Raw genomic sequence first — 18,534 nt, 5'->3', positions numbered from 1 at the left:
GAGACTTATAAAATATGACGATAAAATGATTAATGAATTGAAAGAAAATAAAAATGACATTGAGCGAGCGGATAAATTGAATGATTATGATTGAATGATATATATATTTATAAAGCGTGGTTATAAATGAATGAATACATATAATTTAATTCATTATACGAGATTATTATTGAGCATGTTTTTCCAGCATGCATTGTATATTAATCTAATATATGAAAAAACTAAAAAACTCTTTGATGTTTTGAATCCGAATTTCCGACAAAGATAAATCGTATATCGTGCAACAATTACGGTAATTACCAAAGAAATAATAACTTTGTTATCGGTTTTTAATTTGGTAATTGATATTCGATTTAACGACCGGGAAAAAAAGCTTTAACGGTGTGTTAATAAATATAAGAGCAGATTCCACATATATTTTTTGACAAGACACACGAGGTTATTTATTTAGTAATATACAGCCAATCAATATCAGTCAATCAATCAATCACTCGACAATCAATATGCATATATATCTATACATAAATAAATAAATAGATATATATACATGTATGTAGTTAAATACGTTTATGCTGATTATAATACATGACAAGTAACGACATTTAAAATTGAACGTTTGACTGGTAGTAGCAACACTGCATCCACTGGTTGCGCGACAGTATATTTATTATATATATATTTTATGTATAGTATATATATAATAATAGTAGATATTAGAGTGGCAATATTTTGACTTTTTATCAATAAATATTTTGCATTATGAATTGAAACCAAAAATTTTCTCAGGACTAGAATTCTTGTCAATTTCTCGTCTCAGAAAATTTATTTTCAAATTCGTAATGCAAAAATTTATTTTTTTCTGTGCATGAAAAAATGTTAAATTGAAGTATTCAAATACTTCTTTCCAAGTTTCAAGTCGTCAAAAAATTTTCTAGAGGTCGCTCAGGAATTTTTGAACTTTCGAAAGTCAACAATACTCAATTTTGTATGTAACTAAAAATCAGAAAGTTTTTTCGCAGAACGAAATTAAAAAAACGCAATGAAAAGTGAAAATCTACTGGATCTAAATTTCTGAAATATTTCGCATCGGTGCTTAGATGTCACCGAAATTTTCAGCCACCCCCAATTACCCCCTAAGTCTTTTATATAAGTAGTCAAATTACATAAATTTTTCATTTTCATTGCGCAAAACACGTTCCGATCTTTAGATACATAATTTTTTTTTCAAAATCTTTGGTTCTTCACTACACTGTAAAAAGAGCAGTGTTAAAAATGGACTCGTTTTAACTCCGCCCGGTGTAAAAATGAAATTACACCGGTGTTAAAGATACCGGTGTTAAAGCGGGATAACCAGAGTAAGAGCGGAGTAATACCGGTGTAAAAGCGAGGTAACAGGTGTAAAAGCGGAGTAATGCCTGTGTAAAAGTGGGGTAAATTGCGTCCGCTTGGAGTATTAACTTTAAAGATTATAAAACACAAAAAATGTCAGTTCTTTATGAAAATTAATAAAAAATATCATTTATTAACAAATATAGTGATCGAGTAAGTAAAAATATTTTAACACCGGTAAAGAATATTTACACCGGTGGCGGTGTTATTTTCACGCCGCTATCGGGGGTAAATTTAACACCTATACCGCTTGGACTTACCCCGGTGATTTTTTACAGTGTAGTTCAATCTTCTTTATATTTTTATTTTCAAAAATTTTATTTTTTGTCGATTTTCAAAAGTTCAAAAATTCCTAAGCGACCTCTAGAAAATTTTTCATGACAAAATTTGAAGCCGAGTCTTTGAATACTTGAAGCCACCATTTTTCCATGTGAGCTTAAAAATAAAAAAAAAGTCGAAAAAATTTTCCACCCTAGTAGATACTGTTTTATTACGAGTACAGTAACAGAGAAGTGCAAGTTTTAACGAATCATATACACGTGACGTTAATTATATAGATAATACAATGTGTGGATTAGTATAGACTGTAGGCCTTGTTTTTTTTATTGTTGTTGTTTTTAGTTGACTCACCATTTTATAATCATCTATTTTGCTGATTGATCGGAGAAAGATGTTGACGTCGACAATTGTTGGGCCATCTAATCACGTTGCCGGAACAGAACAAAACAATCGGATTATTAAATCATTATGAAGGAATATAGGATTTATCTTTTAGTAGTCGTTGTTGTTGTTGTTGTTGTTGTAGTTGATGTATTTGTTGATGATATTATTGACATATATAAATATATTGTTTAAATTGGTTTGTTTCTTTGCTTAAAAAAAACGTCAAGGAAGATTATTGATATATTTTTAAAAAGTGATATAATAGGAATAATAAAAAATAAGAAGTGTGACAGGAGTAAAACGTAGGGTAGCATATGCTCGAAAAAATGAGTGAATCAGGAGAAGAAAAAATGATATATGATTAATATAAATTCCGGTTTCTGCATTTTACGCTGCCGATTTATTTGTTTATTTTTATTGCTCCGAGCTCTGTTTTATTATTTTTAAATTCATAAATTCACACACGCACATATATACTCATGCTCAGATTCCTTTTCATACGTTATTATAAAAAATGTATATCCCCTTCACGCTCTTTACTAAATCACGCGAGAAAATCCGCTTTTTAATTATTATACTCTTTTATTTTCACTCCAAGGGATTATGAAATTTAATAAATTGATAGCATAATTTTTACGGTTATATAATAAAATATATATAGACAGCTCGTTGTTACACAAGAGCACCAACCAGTACTCAAAATTTATCAAGCATATAATAATAATAATAATTTAATTAATTATGCAACAGACGTGATAAATAAAAATCCAATTACGTTCCTGTATTTGTTTGAAATAAAAAAAATTTTCCGAGTTTTTCTCTCGAAAGTTTGACTCGTACAAGTCTTGGAAACGAGAGCCATCGTAGAGCTAGAAAAGTTTTATTAAATATATTTATCATGGCGTCAGTACATTATCATTGTTGTACCAAACTATTACCTCAGTGTATAACAGTACACATAGTTGTATAACGCAAGTGATGTAAAAGGGTTTCCTTGCAAGTTCTTGCTTTGGCCCAACCAGATACGCATACACAAGCATTATATCTATTAATAATAATATGTGCACACATAGTTTTTTTAAATATCTAAATATAAATGGATATACACGGAGATATATTTACGGTAACTATTACAATATTTTATGGTAATAGTTACCATATCGTATGGTAACAGGTTTTTTTGAAATATCCATCATAGGAATGGCACCCATACTAGTTATAGTAATAATTACTGTGTCTGATGGTAACGAATACCGTAACATTCAGAAAATTTTAATATTACGGAAATCATTACCACAATATTTATAGTAATCATTACCATAATATTTATAATAATCATTGCCATACTGTCATAGTAGTCGTTACCGTACTATCATAGTAATGATTACCATAATATTTATAGTAATCATTACCATAATATTTATAGTAATAGTTACCATAATGTTTATAGTAATCATTGCCATAATATCATAGTAATCATTACCATACTACCATAGTAATCACTACCATACTATCATAGTAATTATTGCCATAATATTTATAGTAATAGTTATCTTACTATCATAGTAATCATTACCATAATTTTTATAGTAATAGTTACCATACTACCAGAGTAATCACTACCATATTATCATAGTAATCATTGCCATAATTTTTATAGTAATAGTTACCATACTACCATAGTAATCATTACCATAATATTATCATAATGTTTACCATGATTTATAAAGTTCATTCCCATACTTACTTACTTAGGAACCGTTCCAATGTCGAAATAGGATTTATTTACATGTGACTATAGGAACTACTTCCATATAGAAATTATTACCGTAATTTGATTACCATACGATGTAGAAACTTTGACCGTAATTATAAGGTTTCCCATGGTCATGGAAACTTTTTCCAAAAATTATGGGCGTACATCTCATAATTCCAAGTAATTATTACCATAACGTTATGGGTTGATAAATGCTAGGAACAGTTACCATTTTCTCCGTGTATACGCATAGTAGATGCGAGCTAAGTTTTATGACAATATAAACGCGAGATATCTTAATCCTAACATAACAAAATAACAATGATTTATATCTATATATATATATGTATGTATATATTCATACATATGTATATATGTGTATGTGTAGATGCCTTTGGTTTATCTATTTTATTTTCGATGACTATCAAAACTTGTTATTAAACTTTTGCTGTAACTTACCAAACAATTGTAAATCCAGTGCATACTCTATATTCACACACATTTATTTTATCTATTGACATTATTCCCGTGCATATTTTTACTATAAATTTATTGCTTTTTTTTGTTCCTTTATATGTTCACTACGTAGTGTTTTTATAAACATTCTGGCTGTTATTTATTTATTTACTTTTTTTTTATAATGCAGTAAATTTCATAAATTCAAAAGCGCGTAATAACAATAATAATATTTATAGTCTGTATTGTTTAATGTACAATTATATTTCCTGTTTAAATGTTAAGTTTTATTGTATCATGTTATAATAGTTCCAATTACGGATTATTTTATAACAAGTCACAAGTAATTACTTATTTAAATGGTGTACAGTTTTGTAATTTATTTAATTGTATTGTGTGCACTCAGTTGTCTTAGAAAAAAAAGTATTAAAAAAAGGCCAATAAAAAATTTAATAAATATAATTAATTAAAAATTTAATAAATACAAAAGAGCAATAAATATAATATATATGGATATATATTTCTACTGAATAAAATTATCTACTACACATTAGCATTTTAGCGTTAACATATTATAAAACGAGCAATTAACTCTCAGCATGATGCAAAATTTAATTTCATTTAATAACGTTAATTTATTTATTAACTGTCACTGTTTCGAATCATTATTTTTATATATTAATTTAATGTCAATTAAACAAAACATCATACTGCTTGTCAATTTCATTTAACATAAACTGCTTATATTATTTTATCACACCACATTACTTTAATAATAATAATACACGGAGAAAATTTACCATAAAATTCAGTCGCAGTTTAGTAAAGCTGACACCATTTAGCGCCAATGGGATTTTTTACAGTTCTCTTTATAAAATATGAGTCTCAAAGTATTCTATAGACATATATATTTTATAGGAAGTGCTGTAAACTTTTCCACTGTCCCAGCAAGAGAGACTTCGGGTGTTTTCGGTCTTTACTCCCACTCTGGGCGTTCTACTGGTCTTCCTTTTCATTGCGCATGCGCAGCTCAGGAATAATCGGTAGTGGGGGCGAGTCGAAGTTCACTCTCTTTCTGGGAGCAGTCCGACAACCACTGGCGCTAAATTTTCCAGCTTTACTACTGACACTGTAATTTTCTTCTAAATTTGAACCTTTAAATTTATAACGAAATTCTCTCCGTGTAATAATAATAGAAAAAATATATAAATAAAGTGTAAAAAAAATATGAGAGAGAAAAACAAAGTGTAGGTGTCAAATACATATTAAAATCCAAACAGTTTCAAAATGGATAAACTATAATGAAAAAACGGTCGAAAATATGTTATTGTATATAGATATTTAATTAATATACACAGTAAAGATATCAATTAGTAATTACAAACACCCAAAACGCGTGTGCATATATATGTTTCTGTGATTTACAAGATATAAAGACTTTTTGTTTTAAAAATACTATTCGATTATTATTTTGTTTGTTAACTTTTTGTTTCAAACTTACCATAGTTACGTCATCTATTTTTGAGATACTTCGAACAAATATGTTGACTTGGACATATGCAGGTCCATCTAACATGGCAAAAACAGAACACACAAATAATTAATCAATCTCTATTTTTTTAAATTAGTTGCTATTATTATTCATCTGTCAACGTGTATGTTATCATTTTTTTTTTTTTTTTTTTTTTTTTATTAATCCGTATGTTATCGACCTGTTTATCTTCATTATACTCTATCCACCCAACACTTTGTACACCAACACATCCTCTTATCCAGCAAACAAACAAACAAATAAAAAAAAAAAAAATGAACGAAAAAAATTGTTGATGTAAAAAAAATTTCAAATAAATGTGGTAATGTTTTTGAAATGATAAATATTTGACAGCTTAATCTTCTTTATGTGCAATCAAGATTTAAGTGACAAAGTCACATAAAACATGACTTCGTAACATCTCACGTATTTACCGTAACTGTTTTACGAGCTCACAAATTTAAAATAAAACCCAACACACTGATTTTCCCATAAATTTACAGTTCCGAGATTTAAAATAAAATTTTATTTACATTCACCACTCGCTCATATTTATTTTTTTCGTATTATTATTGTTATTAATCGCATTATATTTAAAAATATGACCTGGCAGGTCGCACAAGAGACATGCCAGTATAATAGATGTTTGGTGATATACCAGATGCATGCAAAAGAGCCCTATTTGAATTGTAGCATATATATGGCATATTGATACGTTAACCCGTTGGAAACGGGCGTGCATTTGTGTACAGCACTGATGTATACAAAAGGATTCCGAAGGGCAACCATTGTATCGTCACTCCATCAATAGTTTTGTATGCCATCGCTACAGAAACTGTGTACGTGCTGTACCGTCAGACTGAAAATACTGACGGCAAATAAGTTGACGAGACTTGTATCGCTGTTTACATTTTTTTCGTCTATTTGCTTTTCATTTTATCAAATAAAATAAACATACAGCTAATGACATCATTCATTTTATTTTTATCAAATATATGCCTGCCTGGCATATATGCGATGTCTTTTAATTGGGAAATCAGTGATTACTTTTTTGGCATCCACTGAATACCCGGATAAAAAAAAAAATGAATTTGAATTTTTTGGCTCAAATTCAAGTCAGTTGAGCCAAAATCAAAAACTTGTCTTTTGTGAATTAAATGAAGACCGTGGATGTCAAATTAGCCAAAAATAAGTCAAAATGGATGAAAAAGAAGTTGGATTTTGACTCCGTAGTATTCATTTAAGTCAACAAAAGTAAAATTTGAATTGATTTTGGCAAAATTGACTTTAACTTGAGTCAAAAAAATGAAATTTCAATCATTTATTTGGCATCCGCTGAATATGTAATGAAAATCCCACAAATTATCAACTGCATGCTACATTGTTATCAAAATAATCCAATTGTTAAAATTGATGTCGGTGATTAATTATTGAATATTTATCGGAGATTTAAAATCTATTTATATAAATTATAAACAATATAATTATTAAATCATTCATCATACTTATTTAGCAACGAAAATTGATAACGTATTTTTAAGACGATTTATAAACGTAGTGATTTAAATCGTCGGTGTATTTAATATTTAAAATTTGATGGACTAGCAGAGAGATAAATACATAAAATATAGTAATAAATAATGATATAAAATACATGTATATTTAATTTATAAATCTTTTGCAGACTTACCTGAGCAAGTCAGCTATCGAAGTCGCGAAATGACATTTAATATTTAAATAATTGTCAATATATATATGATAATTTGCGAAGAGATAAAAACACGCTGTAAGTTTTGTAATAACAGAGCCGAGCATTGATGCAAAATAAATATAAAATGTATTTTTAAATAAAATAAATAAATAAGACGTTCATAGGGAGATGAATAGGGAAAATAAGGAGTGAATATATAAATAAAAAAATGAGGATAACAGGGATATGATGAAGGAAATGAGGGTAAGAGATGGAGGAGTGTGGGCGTCACACCCGTATTGAACGTGCAAAGATCTGTCGAAAATGCGCTTGCGCGCCCTTTTAGATCGCCACATCGTGGACACGGATAATATATATCTATTATATATTAAAAATATATATATATATACACCCAGTTTATTCTCTAATATAAATATAAAAGGATTCAACTCCTTCCTACTCATATCAGTCCTCAGCTCTCGGTATAAATTTTGTTTTTACAATAAATCTCATATTTCCCCATCCTCAATTTATGACAATCCTCAACTCAAAAGGATGTAATTTATATATGTATTGGCCAATTAATTATTTTATCCAATTACGATAATTGTACGAGCTGAATCCTTCGGTGGAAACAATAGCATGTAAGAATACTTACAAAGTATAAATGCAAATGAGAAAAAAGTAAATAAAAAGAAGAAATTTTAGACTAAGTAAAATATATGAACAAGAGTAAGTATTTGGTTTGAACGTCGCTGAGATAAAATGAAGATAAAAAGCTATATAGAAATGCCTGGCATGCCTGCACCTATAGAGTATATATATATATAGATATTGACATATATACATATACATATACATATATTTATATAGGTATACTATACAGAATTCTAGTGGACTGGATGATCGATGGACTCGTGAAGATGCTCGAGGGTCGTACGAATAGCGTTAATTTGTTGACAAAACTTATGTATATTTAAGTAAAAATAAAATTATTTTATATATATATATATAATAACAATAATAAAAATTTATAATAATAATATTCGCAGCATGCGATAACGAGACTAACCTACTTGCGCTCTTCTACATTTGGCAGGGATTTTAATTAAAATATTTAGAGGCATAGAGAGACGATTTAAATTAACCGCGATAACTTAATTATTTTTTTTCAATACAACAATTTTTGACTTAAGTGCTCGACATCAGATCTGTGCGAGCACTGGCTTTGTTTTTTTTTTTTTTTTTAATATATACTTACCATCTTGATGTCACTAATTGTTGCAATGCTTCTTACAAACAGGTTTACCCGGACAATGGCCGGCCCATCTAAGGGCAAAAACAATACAGCCCCTTTTTAATCAATTAAACTTATGCTAGTCATCAATTGGCTATTTTATTTAATTTTTTTTTTAAAAGTTTACTAGTTCAAGTCTAAATAAAAATGAATTATTACCTTAGACTTTAATATGAAAATAAGAAACTAAAAAGAATGAGAAATAAATAACGTTATTTACATTTAGAAAATATTTCAAGTCGCAGCTGCGGTATTCGTTAAATATTTTTACCGGGTCTAATATATTTATTGCTGAGCTACTGATTAATTTATTTAATGGTTAAATTTATCATCGCCCCTCACTCAATCTATTATACTAAAGTTTTGATGCACACGTAAATAATTTATCGGATGAAAAAGCCTCTCAGAGGAGCTTTAATTCATAAAATAAAATGAAATGAAATGAAATGAAATCAATAAATTTATCAGGAGAAAAAAATGATTTAAAAGATGATAATCAGAATAATACATCATGTTCTGGATAAAGCGTCAGATGTTAAGTAAAATTTAATAGTCACATCCATAAAATAGTAAACTGAGTTAAATTGTTGGTGTGATTAGTGTCACGAGTTTAAACGCAGTTGGAAATGACTTAATTGACAATTAAATTCCAATCACCCAGCAAAACAGTTCCAAGTAGTAACGCCGATTAAACTAAACTTGTAAAACAAAACAAAATTTTCATCAAAACTCGAGCTATTTTTCACTTGTCTATGTGTAAAACGAAAAACAACAGCGAGGATGCTAATCATTAGGGTGGGTTGAAAAAAAACTTTTTTTTGTTTTTCGTAGCATGGTAGAATTGGTACCTTATACAAAAAAAAATTTTTCAAGAAAAAAAAAATTTTTTTACTCAACCTTTTTTGGTCCTTTGGTGGCCCACTCGTTTTTAAAAAAAATAATTGATTAAACGGTAGTTCCAACGAAAAAAATTTTTTTTTGTCCAAAATCGTGGAAAACATCTAATAATTTTCGAATGTGATTTTTTTTTAACTTCACTTTCATTTTAATTCAAAAGAAAATGCTTTTCATTTTTGGATTTTTTACTTAAATTACAAAAATAATAGGAAAAAAATTTTTTCAACTTCTGACTTTCAATTAGCTTTCAAGGGGACACCCTACAGATTCTAGAACACCATGTAATATTTTTCGTTGGGACAACCCCGTTTGATCAATTATTTATTTTAAAAACGAGTGGGCCACCTCAAAACGTTGAGTAAAAAAAATTTTTTTTTTTATAAGGTACAAATTCTACCCCCATTCTAAGAAAAACAAAAAAAAAAGTTTTTTTTTCAACCCACCCTACTAATCATGATCATAATAGTAATAATTGAAGACACAAACAAATAAAAGAGCCAATTATAAAACTGTCGCGTTAGAGAACTGAAAGTAAATTACCCAAAGTTTAAAATAATAAATTGTTTTCGCCGAAATAATTGAGTAAAAAAAAATAAAACTAGCGGCAACAAATCTAGGATATCGTTTCTCACAAACGAGCACTCTGAAGTTATTTCACACTGCCCTGGTGGATGTTTACACAGAACCAGGTTTATTTGTATGTTATATTTGCTCATAATTTGCAAGGGAAATGCATGGCATGACGTGGCACGAACAATATCCTCGAAATCTCCAGCTACTGGTACTCAGCTCCTGGTTACCGCGGCGCGAAAGTGCTCGATAAAGGTGAGACACGTTTTTAGTACGAGACTCGCAGATCCACACTTGTTTTATCTATCCATTTTTTTTTGGTTTTATTTTTTACTCTGTCATCCTTTAGCGTCTCCTTCTACTCCCTCTCTCTTCCTCTCACCCCAGCCCACAATTCCTACACGTTTATACTATTTCATTTTGAACAAAACACGCGTTTCTACCTCAAACTATACCCATTTGTGCATTTAACTCTTGAAATTTATTCTACTATTCCAGCTGTAATAACAATAATGCTCTCTATCCACCAATTTAACTTAATTCATGATCAACAATAAAATAAACTTTAAATTATTTTAACAATTTCGTAATGTCAGGATAATAACAAACATTTGCAATGGGGGCTGCAGTAATATAGAGCACGATATTAATCTAGCCTTTTATTTTAAAAAAAAGTATGCCTCCAGATCGCATCGCGTGATCTAAATATAAAAGTATTTCCTCTAACACGGAATAGCAATAATTCATATTTTCATTTTATACAGCCTGTAATAAACGTGTTAGCCACTCTATGTAAAACATTGATCGGGTAAAAGGCCTTTAAACATTGTCATATTTAAAAAAAAAAACATTTTTAAATGTACAATGTTAAATGGTTGTATCACCAGCAAACGTGGCTGATGCATGCGAACAAGACATTTGAGGCTTCATACTCATATACTGTCCATTTTTTATCCCACCCAACGCGAAATACAAAAAAAGCGGTAAACGTTGACGTAATAAATTACATGTCCCACAACATGTATCGGTAACAAAATTTACGTACACCAGTACGTGCGTCAAATAATTGTCTATACTCGGGTAAAAAAATTTCAAGCCAAAACAATAATTAATTTTTCGCGGTCGAAAAGTGGCCGGAAAAAGCTCAGGTGAACTCGAGGCTGAAAAATGGCCGATAGTTAGGCCTGAAGAAAATCGAAAATATGCCGATTCTGGTGGCCAATTTTCGGTCAGTATATTAAGAATAAAATTTCGGTGTTTTCGGCCAAATTTCGACCTCTTTCATTAAAATTCTACGGCTTCAGTTAAATTTCAGCCAACTTTAAAATTCTACGGCTTTAGTGAGATTTCAGACAAATTTCGACCTCTTTCATTAAAATTCTACGGCTTCAGTTAAATTTCGGCCAACTTTCAAATTCTTTCAAATAAAATTCTACGGCTTCAGTGAGATTTCAGCCAAATTTCGACCTCTTTCATTAAAATTCTACGACTTCAGTTAAATTTCGGCCAACTTTCGAATTCTTTCAAATAAAATTCTACGGCTTCAGTGAGATTTCAGCCAAATTTCGACCTCTTTCATTAAAATTCTACGACTTCAGTTAAATTTCGGCCAACTTTCGAATTCTTTCAAATAAAATTCTACGGCTTCAGTGAGATTTCAGCCAAATTTCGACCTCTTTGAATAAAATTCTATGGTTTCGGCATAATTTCGGTAAAATGTTTTTACCCGGGTATAATTATTCAGCGATCATCACAATTTAAAATTAAAAAATTTCTTCTTGAATATTAAAACTCATTGAAATTAATACACTGTAAAAAATTCTTTGGACCCGGTGTAGTGTAAATGTCTCGGTGTAAAAATTTTGGTGTAAAAATTACACTAAATTCGGTGGTGTAACTGTACAATTCATGATAATTTTGCGTTAAGAAAATTCAGCATAAAAATATTGAAATGTTCAAAATACTATTTAATATCTAAAAATAATTAATGATCGTTTGTTGCTCATTAATCAAAATTACAACGAGTAATACGGAATGGTGCAAAAAAGTAGACTACACCGTACTAAAATTACACGGATGGAAAATTTACACCGAGAGAATTTTACACTGTTATTTCACACTACACGACCGTGTAAAGTCCTCCAGGTCGATTTTTACACCGAAATTTTTTACAGTGTACACTAGGCGCTTTCTGAACACTTTTTAACCACTGGATTTAATAATATACATTTATTATTCTTAAATGAATTAATAATAGTAACTAAAGACCAGTAAGTGGTTACTCTTACGTCCGACGGTTATTGTGTAGAGGAATAATCATTTTTTGTTGGAAATCTAGGAATTATTTGGACAATAATCTATTTACCTGTTCCATTCTCTCCACTCGGTCGAATACGAGCGTCGTATTTTTTCTCCCCGAGAATGTCGTCCAGGACTTCCTTCTCCTTCTCCCGGTAGTTGACCTTTCCCGGTGAGCATCTGCAAAAAAAAAACATAAAATATAATAAAATCTCTCAACACTGGTGACATTTAAATTCGCAATTAAGGCTGCATATTACTTTTAAATACCCGGGCTCTAAGCCCCTGGAGTTAAAAATAAAATACTCGATCCAGATCGGAAATTAATTTTCATAGAATAAACTTATTTATATATATATCTATATACAAGTATATGCAATTACCGGTTGAGCATTTACAACGGCTTAATTATATCTGTCGTACAGTAGACGGGCACGAGATCACGACTCGCGAAGTAAAAAAGAGAGAGAGAAAAAGTCGGCATTAAGTTGAATAAAGCCTGAGCTTTTCAAGAGAGAACCCAAGAGAGCTTCATTCTCAACTTGTTGACGTTGTTATCGGACATCTCTTCTTTCTGTCCTTCTTCTTCTAGGTTTTTATTCTGGTTTTTTCTTATTCTCCTTTGCTGGCTCCATTATATCTAACTGTTTTAATGAGCCTTATGCTACTACATGCACACCAGTACATCAAGAGAATCATTAAGTCTTTGTGTTACATTTTCATATCATTACATTACATTAAATATTATTATTATCATCATCATAATATTTAACAGACAATTCTCCAATTACTAATTTAACAACATAATAAAGAATATCCCGTTAGGTGTCCAGTTGAAACGAGCTCTTCCGGGTCAAAAATAAAATTTGATTTAGACTTGGTTTACCAAGTCGAAATTGGGAGCCGTTTTTCACAAAACAAACTCGACTTTTTTTTACGAAGATGAAATACATTGAGTTTTCGCCTTGGTTTAGACTTAACTGGCTTACTTAGTCACGATTTAAGACGAAAAAGTTGAAATCAAGTCGAAATTGACTTGGTTTAGACTTATTCGACTTAAAATATAAGGCGATAAAGTCTAAATCAAGTCGAAAATGACTTGATTTAGACTTATTCGACTTAAATTATAAGACGAAAAAGTCAAAACTAAGGTGAAATAATTTGGCGACCGTCTTTTTCTTCTCATGCAATAATTTCTTGCGACAAAATTTCTCAGCAATAATTTCTCAAGGCATATTTTCTCACCACAAATATGAAGAAACAACAGCAGGTAAACAACAGCGAGAAATTTTTGTGTCGGATCAATTTTTGTTTGAGTAATTATTGCTGAGAAATTTTTGCATGAGAAATTATTCCGGATTTATAAAGGCAGGGAGCCAAATAATTTGTATATATAAAGGCGGAAGTAAGGTGAATAAATAACTTTTTTTCGACTTGGTTTAGCAAGTCAAAAGTAAGGTGAATGACTATCGTGCTCGAAGCAAAGGCGAATAAGTTCAAACTAAGATAAAAAAATATGAATAAGTTGAAATAAGTTGAAACTAAGATGAAAAAAGTTGAAAAAGTTGAAAAAAATTAAATTTAAGTCGAAAAAGTCGAGATCTTATCGAAAAATCGTCGGCAAATCGATCACTTCAAAAGAAAATAAGGTGAAGCGAGCCTGAATCAAGTTTTATTTTTGACCCGGGCTCCTTAAATTAAACGCAATTACGTAAATAATTTAAAATATATTTTATTGTAAAAAGTAAAAAGTTAAAAAAATCCAGCAAGTAATTTGAGGTTTCTTTGTTTGCATAATGTACATTGTTCTATTTTTCTTCTTTCATTTATTATTCTAGTGCGGAAGTATGTGCATCACGTTTGATCACCAGCTCGTGAATTTTCTACCAACCGCTGGCACTATCTACATTTAAGATGACGATGCATTTTTCAACAAACATCTTGATACTTTTTCAAGGATATCCCTGTGTTTGCTATTCAAGTCTTTGGTATTGTTTTCAAATATATATACCGACATTAGACTTAACAGAAAAATTAAGAAGCCGCTGAAAATTTTTTCACGTTTAATGTTTCTTTTTTTTTTTTAATGGTGTCACGAGTAGATATTACATGAAAAAAAAAAATATCACGGTTTAATTATCATATCAAAATACCGTAGGAATTTTTCAGCGTATCAATATCATGATAAAAAAATCATTTATAGGATTTAAGTGTCATTTGAAGCCGCTGCTCCATTTTCGGACATTAAATACTTTATTTTAATGAATGAAAAAGTATAAAATAAAATTCCCGCTGTAATAGTTTGATAAAAGTATCTTGGTATACATTTCAAAAATTAATGACGTCCTTAGTTGTGTATTAAGTGTCCAAAACTGGCCCTAAAGTCGGCAAAAACGAGTCGCGAAATTTGAGCAAGTGCCCGAGTCAAAATTGAAATCGTAGATTGCATGTACTAGACGTTGAAAACGTAAATAGCTGTAAACACGTATTTTAGAGGTAGTTGACGTACGAAAACGTAAATAAGACTTGCGTAATCGTAGATACAACCTTTCAAAACTTGCATTAAAAAATTAAACTTTATGGGAAACATTTAATTGTCAAAAAAACATGCCTACCCGAGTCGAAATATTAAATGTAAGTTGAACGTTCTTAACGTTTTGAACGTAATTTGAACGTTCTTAACGTTTTAAACGCAAATTGAACGTTCTTAACGTTTTAAACGTAAATTGAACGTTTTTAACGTTTTGAAAGTAAATTGAACAATTTTTTTGTATTTTGGTTCATAATGAATTGGTAATTTCATGAGTTATGATTTTAGTTTAATGATAACATCAATTAATTTATTTCGATATTTTTAATCACAATTTTCATCACCTTGATATCATAATATATGAACAGATATATACATATATAGTGTTAAAAATAGAAGTATGAAACTGAAAAAAATTTTTTTTCACAATACGAATTCTTTATTGAAGAGCCAGAAAAGCGGAGGACAAAATTTTAGGGAATTGACGTGATTATAATCCAGGAGTACAAAATTGATGAAAAAAATTTTTTGGTATGCTTATGTTTTTTTATTGGAAGTATAAATAGGTTTTAGTTTTATGATAAATATGTTTTCAATTTATGATACCCCAATCTACGTTCAAAACATTCAATTTACGTTTAAAACATTAAGAACGTTCAATTTACGTCTAATGTTTCGACTCGGGATAGCAGCCAAAAGACGAGAAATAAAAATTGTTAGCAACTTTTGAAAAATATTTTGGGCCTCGCAGAAGATAAATCTACTGATGGCTCGTGAGTTAGTTTAAAGAGTAAAGAGTCTAGAGATCTCTTACAAGGCTCTAAAATAATTTTCAAAAGCTGCTGAAAATTTGTATTTCTTGTTTCCCAGCTTCTAAGTATACTGTCTCACAAGGCCCAAAATATACCACAGCTGCCGAGAGTTTTTATTTTTGGTCTGCTAGCTACAGGGTAGTCTGTAAGACCTAAAAGAGAAAATTTCTATTTCTCGTCTTCTGACTGCTAGACATGTTTTTTTTTGACAATGAAATATTTCCGATATAGTTTAATTTTTTCGATTGCAAATTTTAAAAGGTTGTATCTACGATAACGCATATCTTATTTACGTTTTCAGTCGTCAACTACGTCTAAAATACGTTTTTACGTCTTCAAAGGTTGAATTTACGTTTTAAACGTCTAGTACGTTCAATCTACGATTTAAATTTCGAATCTGGCGCGAATTGGACGTGTGATAATTCATCGTATGATATTTTTTTATGTGATATTTTAGCTTTGACTCATACGAAAAAAATATATATCCGGGCAAATCTGCATATATGAGACATATTCCAGATTTACCCGGATATAAATTTTTTTCGTATGGGAATATGATGACTGATATTTAGAAATAAAACCTCTTTTGATAACTCAAAAAAAAATTCCGCCTCCAAAGCTATCAGCAGCAGAACGAAAGCTCAATAAGAACTAGGCGGAATAATATAAATGTCAAGGGAAGAAACGGTACAGAATCTAGTCAATAGACTTAGTTTGTAATATATATATATCTAAATCCCAGATAAATTTGAATTACAATTCGCTTGGAGACTTATCTTAATTCATATGGGGGTTCTCGAGCCCCAAGAAAGCCTCAATGGAATTAGTAAAGGTTATAAGTAAATAAATATCACCAGAATCTATGAATTATTTATTGGCTGTAAAAATAACCGGATGTCATAAAAATTTATTCCCCAATAAATTTATAATGGCAAGGAAAATGTTGTATAAAAACTCAGTACATCGTATCACATGACTTTTATTTATTATTAATGACCTATTAAATTTAGTATTCATGCTTTAGTATTTTTTCATAAAGCCTTTGAAAATAATAAATGTACAGGCAGTGTAGTAGATGAAAAAAAATTAGATCCCAGTAATGATCGATTGTCTGGTGGAGAAAAAAAATGGAATGGAAATAAAAAAGGTGTATGACTCCGCTTAAAAATAAAAAAGAAACATACTATAAAGCTTAATCGAGAACGGTGATAACAGATGATATTCAACGAAAATGTTTAAACTGGTCTGATGCCTCAGGCAAATTTTAAATGAGAAACCGTGCCAGTCAGCTTTGGATTTATATACATATGTATATATAGAGAAAGAGGGAAAGTATATAACATAAGTAAGAGACAGGCAGAACGTAAAGGAACAAGACTATAAGAAAGTGAGAAGACTGAGCTTGTAGAGGACTATTCAAGCTCTCCCTTTACTTGGTATGGACTCGGAAAGAGTCAAGGAGTTTATATATTAGGGCTTGATTCAACTCTCTTCAAATCCATGAATAAATTTTAAGACTTGATAACTTTTTCACACGTCATGATTATCGAAACTTGAGAAATAAATTAACTCATTAAAGTTGCCGTCTGATGTTTTATTTGCCGCCCAGAAATTCCCATACAAAGTCGCCGAGCTTCACAGTTTTCTCATAGATCGGCCGACGCCTGGTTTGCAATGATTGGCCAATAAATGGCTAACTATATTGGCCCGTGCATGGTGAATCATTGGCAGCCGTCTTTTTGTTTATAAAAACGGCGCACAATTAACCGCCGTTCGTTGGCCAACGGTTTGATCGAGTGCTTTTGAAACCAAGCTTTGGCCGATGATTGATTGCCACGATTGGCCAATGCTTGGCATACCGTTATCATCCGATCTTCGGCCGATACTTGAAAATTGGTAGCCATTCACGACCCAGTAATGGGCCGATTCTTTTTTTTTATATGGGAAGTAACTCTACTTTAGTACTCAAAATCCTCAATAAGAACTATAAAGTCTACATGCGAATAATTTACCGATTTTAAATTGTAACTAAGGCCTCAAAATCCTCAACGAATGAAAAGTTATACGGACTTTTAAAAATATGGATAGAAAAGGGAGGGGAGAGAATACGTCGAATGAAACTTTTGAGGTTCAAATGCGGATAAAATTATTCCTTCATGTTTTGAGTATTTTGATGCTCTAATCCAGATTATGTTATTACAGTTTAGTCCTCAAAGTGGTAAAATGGGTCGTACTTACTACTTTGAGGACTAAACTACGATAACTTTCTATACTGTTGTCAATCTTAAAATTCTAAATTGATCCTCGAAAACCTCATTGAGAACTTTGAGACTTAAATCCGAAGTTTTTTGACTCGGAAAGTGACTAAAAATAAGATAAATAATAAATACAAAATATATATGTGTCTCATCGTGAGCGAAATCTGCACAGGAAAAAGGATTTTTGTCCTCAATTCATAATGCAAAATTTTTTTTGCGCCGAGAAATTATTTATTTCTGTGTGTATGTGCGAGTGGTTGCAACTCATCAGTCATTATTTAAATATGAAAATCTTTGGGCTAAGCTTGTATATTGTCACCATCTCTACTTGACAAGGCTTAAAACCAGTTAAATCCCGTGTTTTATTTTTTCAGTAGTTTAAACTGC

General features: G+C 30.4%; 1 protein-coding gene across 11 annotated transcripts in view; it reads right to left on the bottom strand.

Moving 5' to 3' along the window:
- Positions 1-18,534, bottom strand: part of LOC130676422 (glutamate-gated chloride channel) — a 37,519-nt gene that overhangs the window by 10,684 nt on the left and 8,301 nt on the right. For 3 of the 11 annotated variants that reach the window (XM_057482634.1, XM_057482609.1, XM_057482671.1), the window contains exons 3-4: positions 12,615-12,727; positions 2,020-2,087 (exon numbers count right to left, since the gene is read on the bottom strand). In XM_057482634.1, the coding sequence (XP_057338617.1) occupies positions 2,020-2,087; positions 12,615-12,727 (181 nt within the window). Of the gene's footprint in view, positions 1-2,019; positions 2,088-5,765; positions 5,834-8,746; positions 8,815-12,614; positions 12,728-18,534 lie in introns of those variants that run through there. The other 8 variants (XM_057482626.1, XM_057482690.1, XM_057482698.1 and 5 more) reach the window with 5 other exon arrangements.

The sequence above is a fragment of the Microplitis mediator genome, chromosome 1, assembly GCF_029852145.1.
Source record: "Microplitis mediator isolate UGA2020A chromosome 1, iyMicMedi2.1, whole genome shotgun sequence".
Classification (NCBI taxonomy): Eukaryota; Metazoa; Arthropoda; class Insecta; order Hymenoptera; family Braconidae; genus Microplitis; species Microplitis mediator.
Note: the sequence above shows the minus strand (reverse complement) of the source record. Positions and strands in the feature narration are given on the sequence as shown.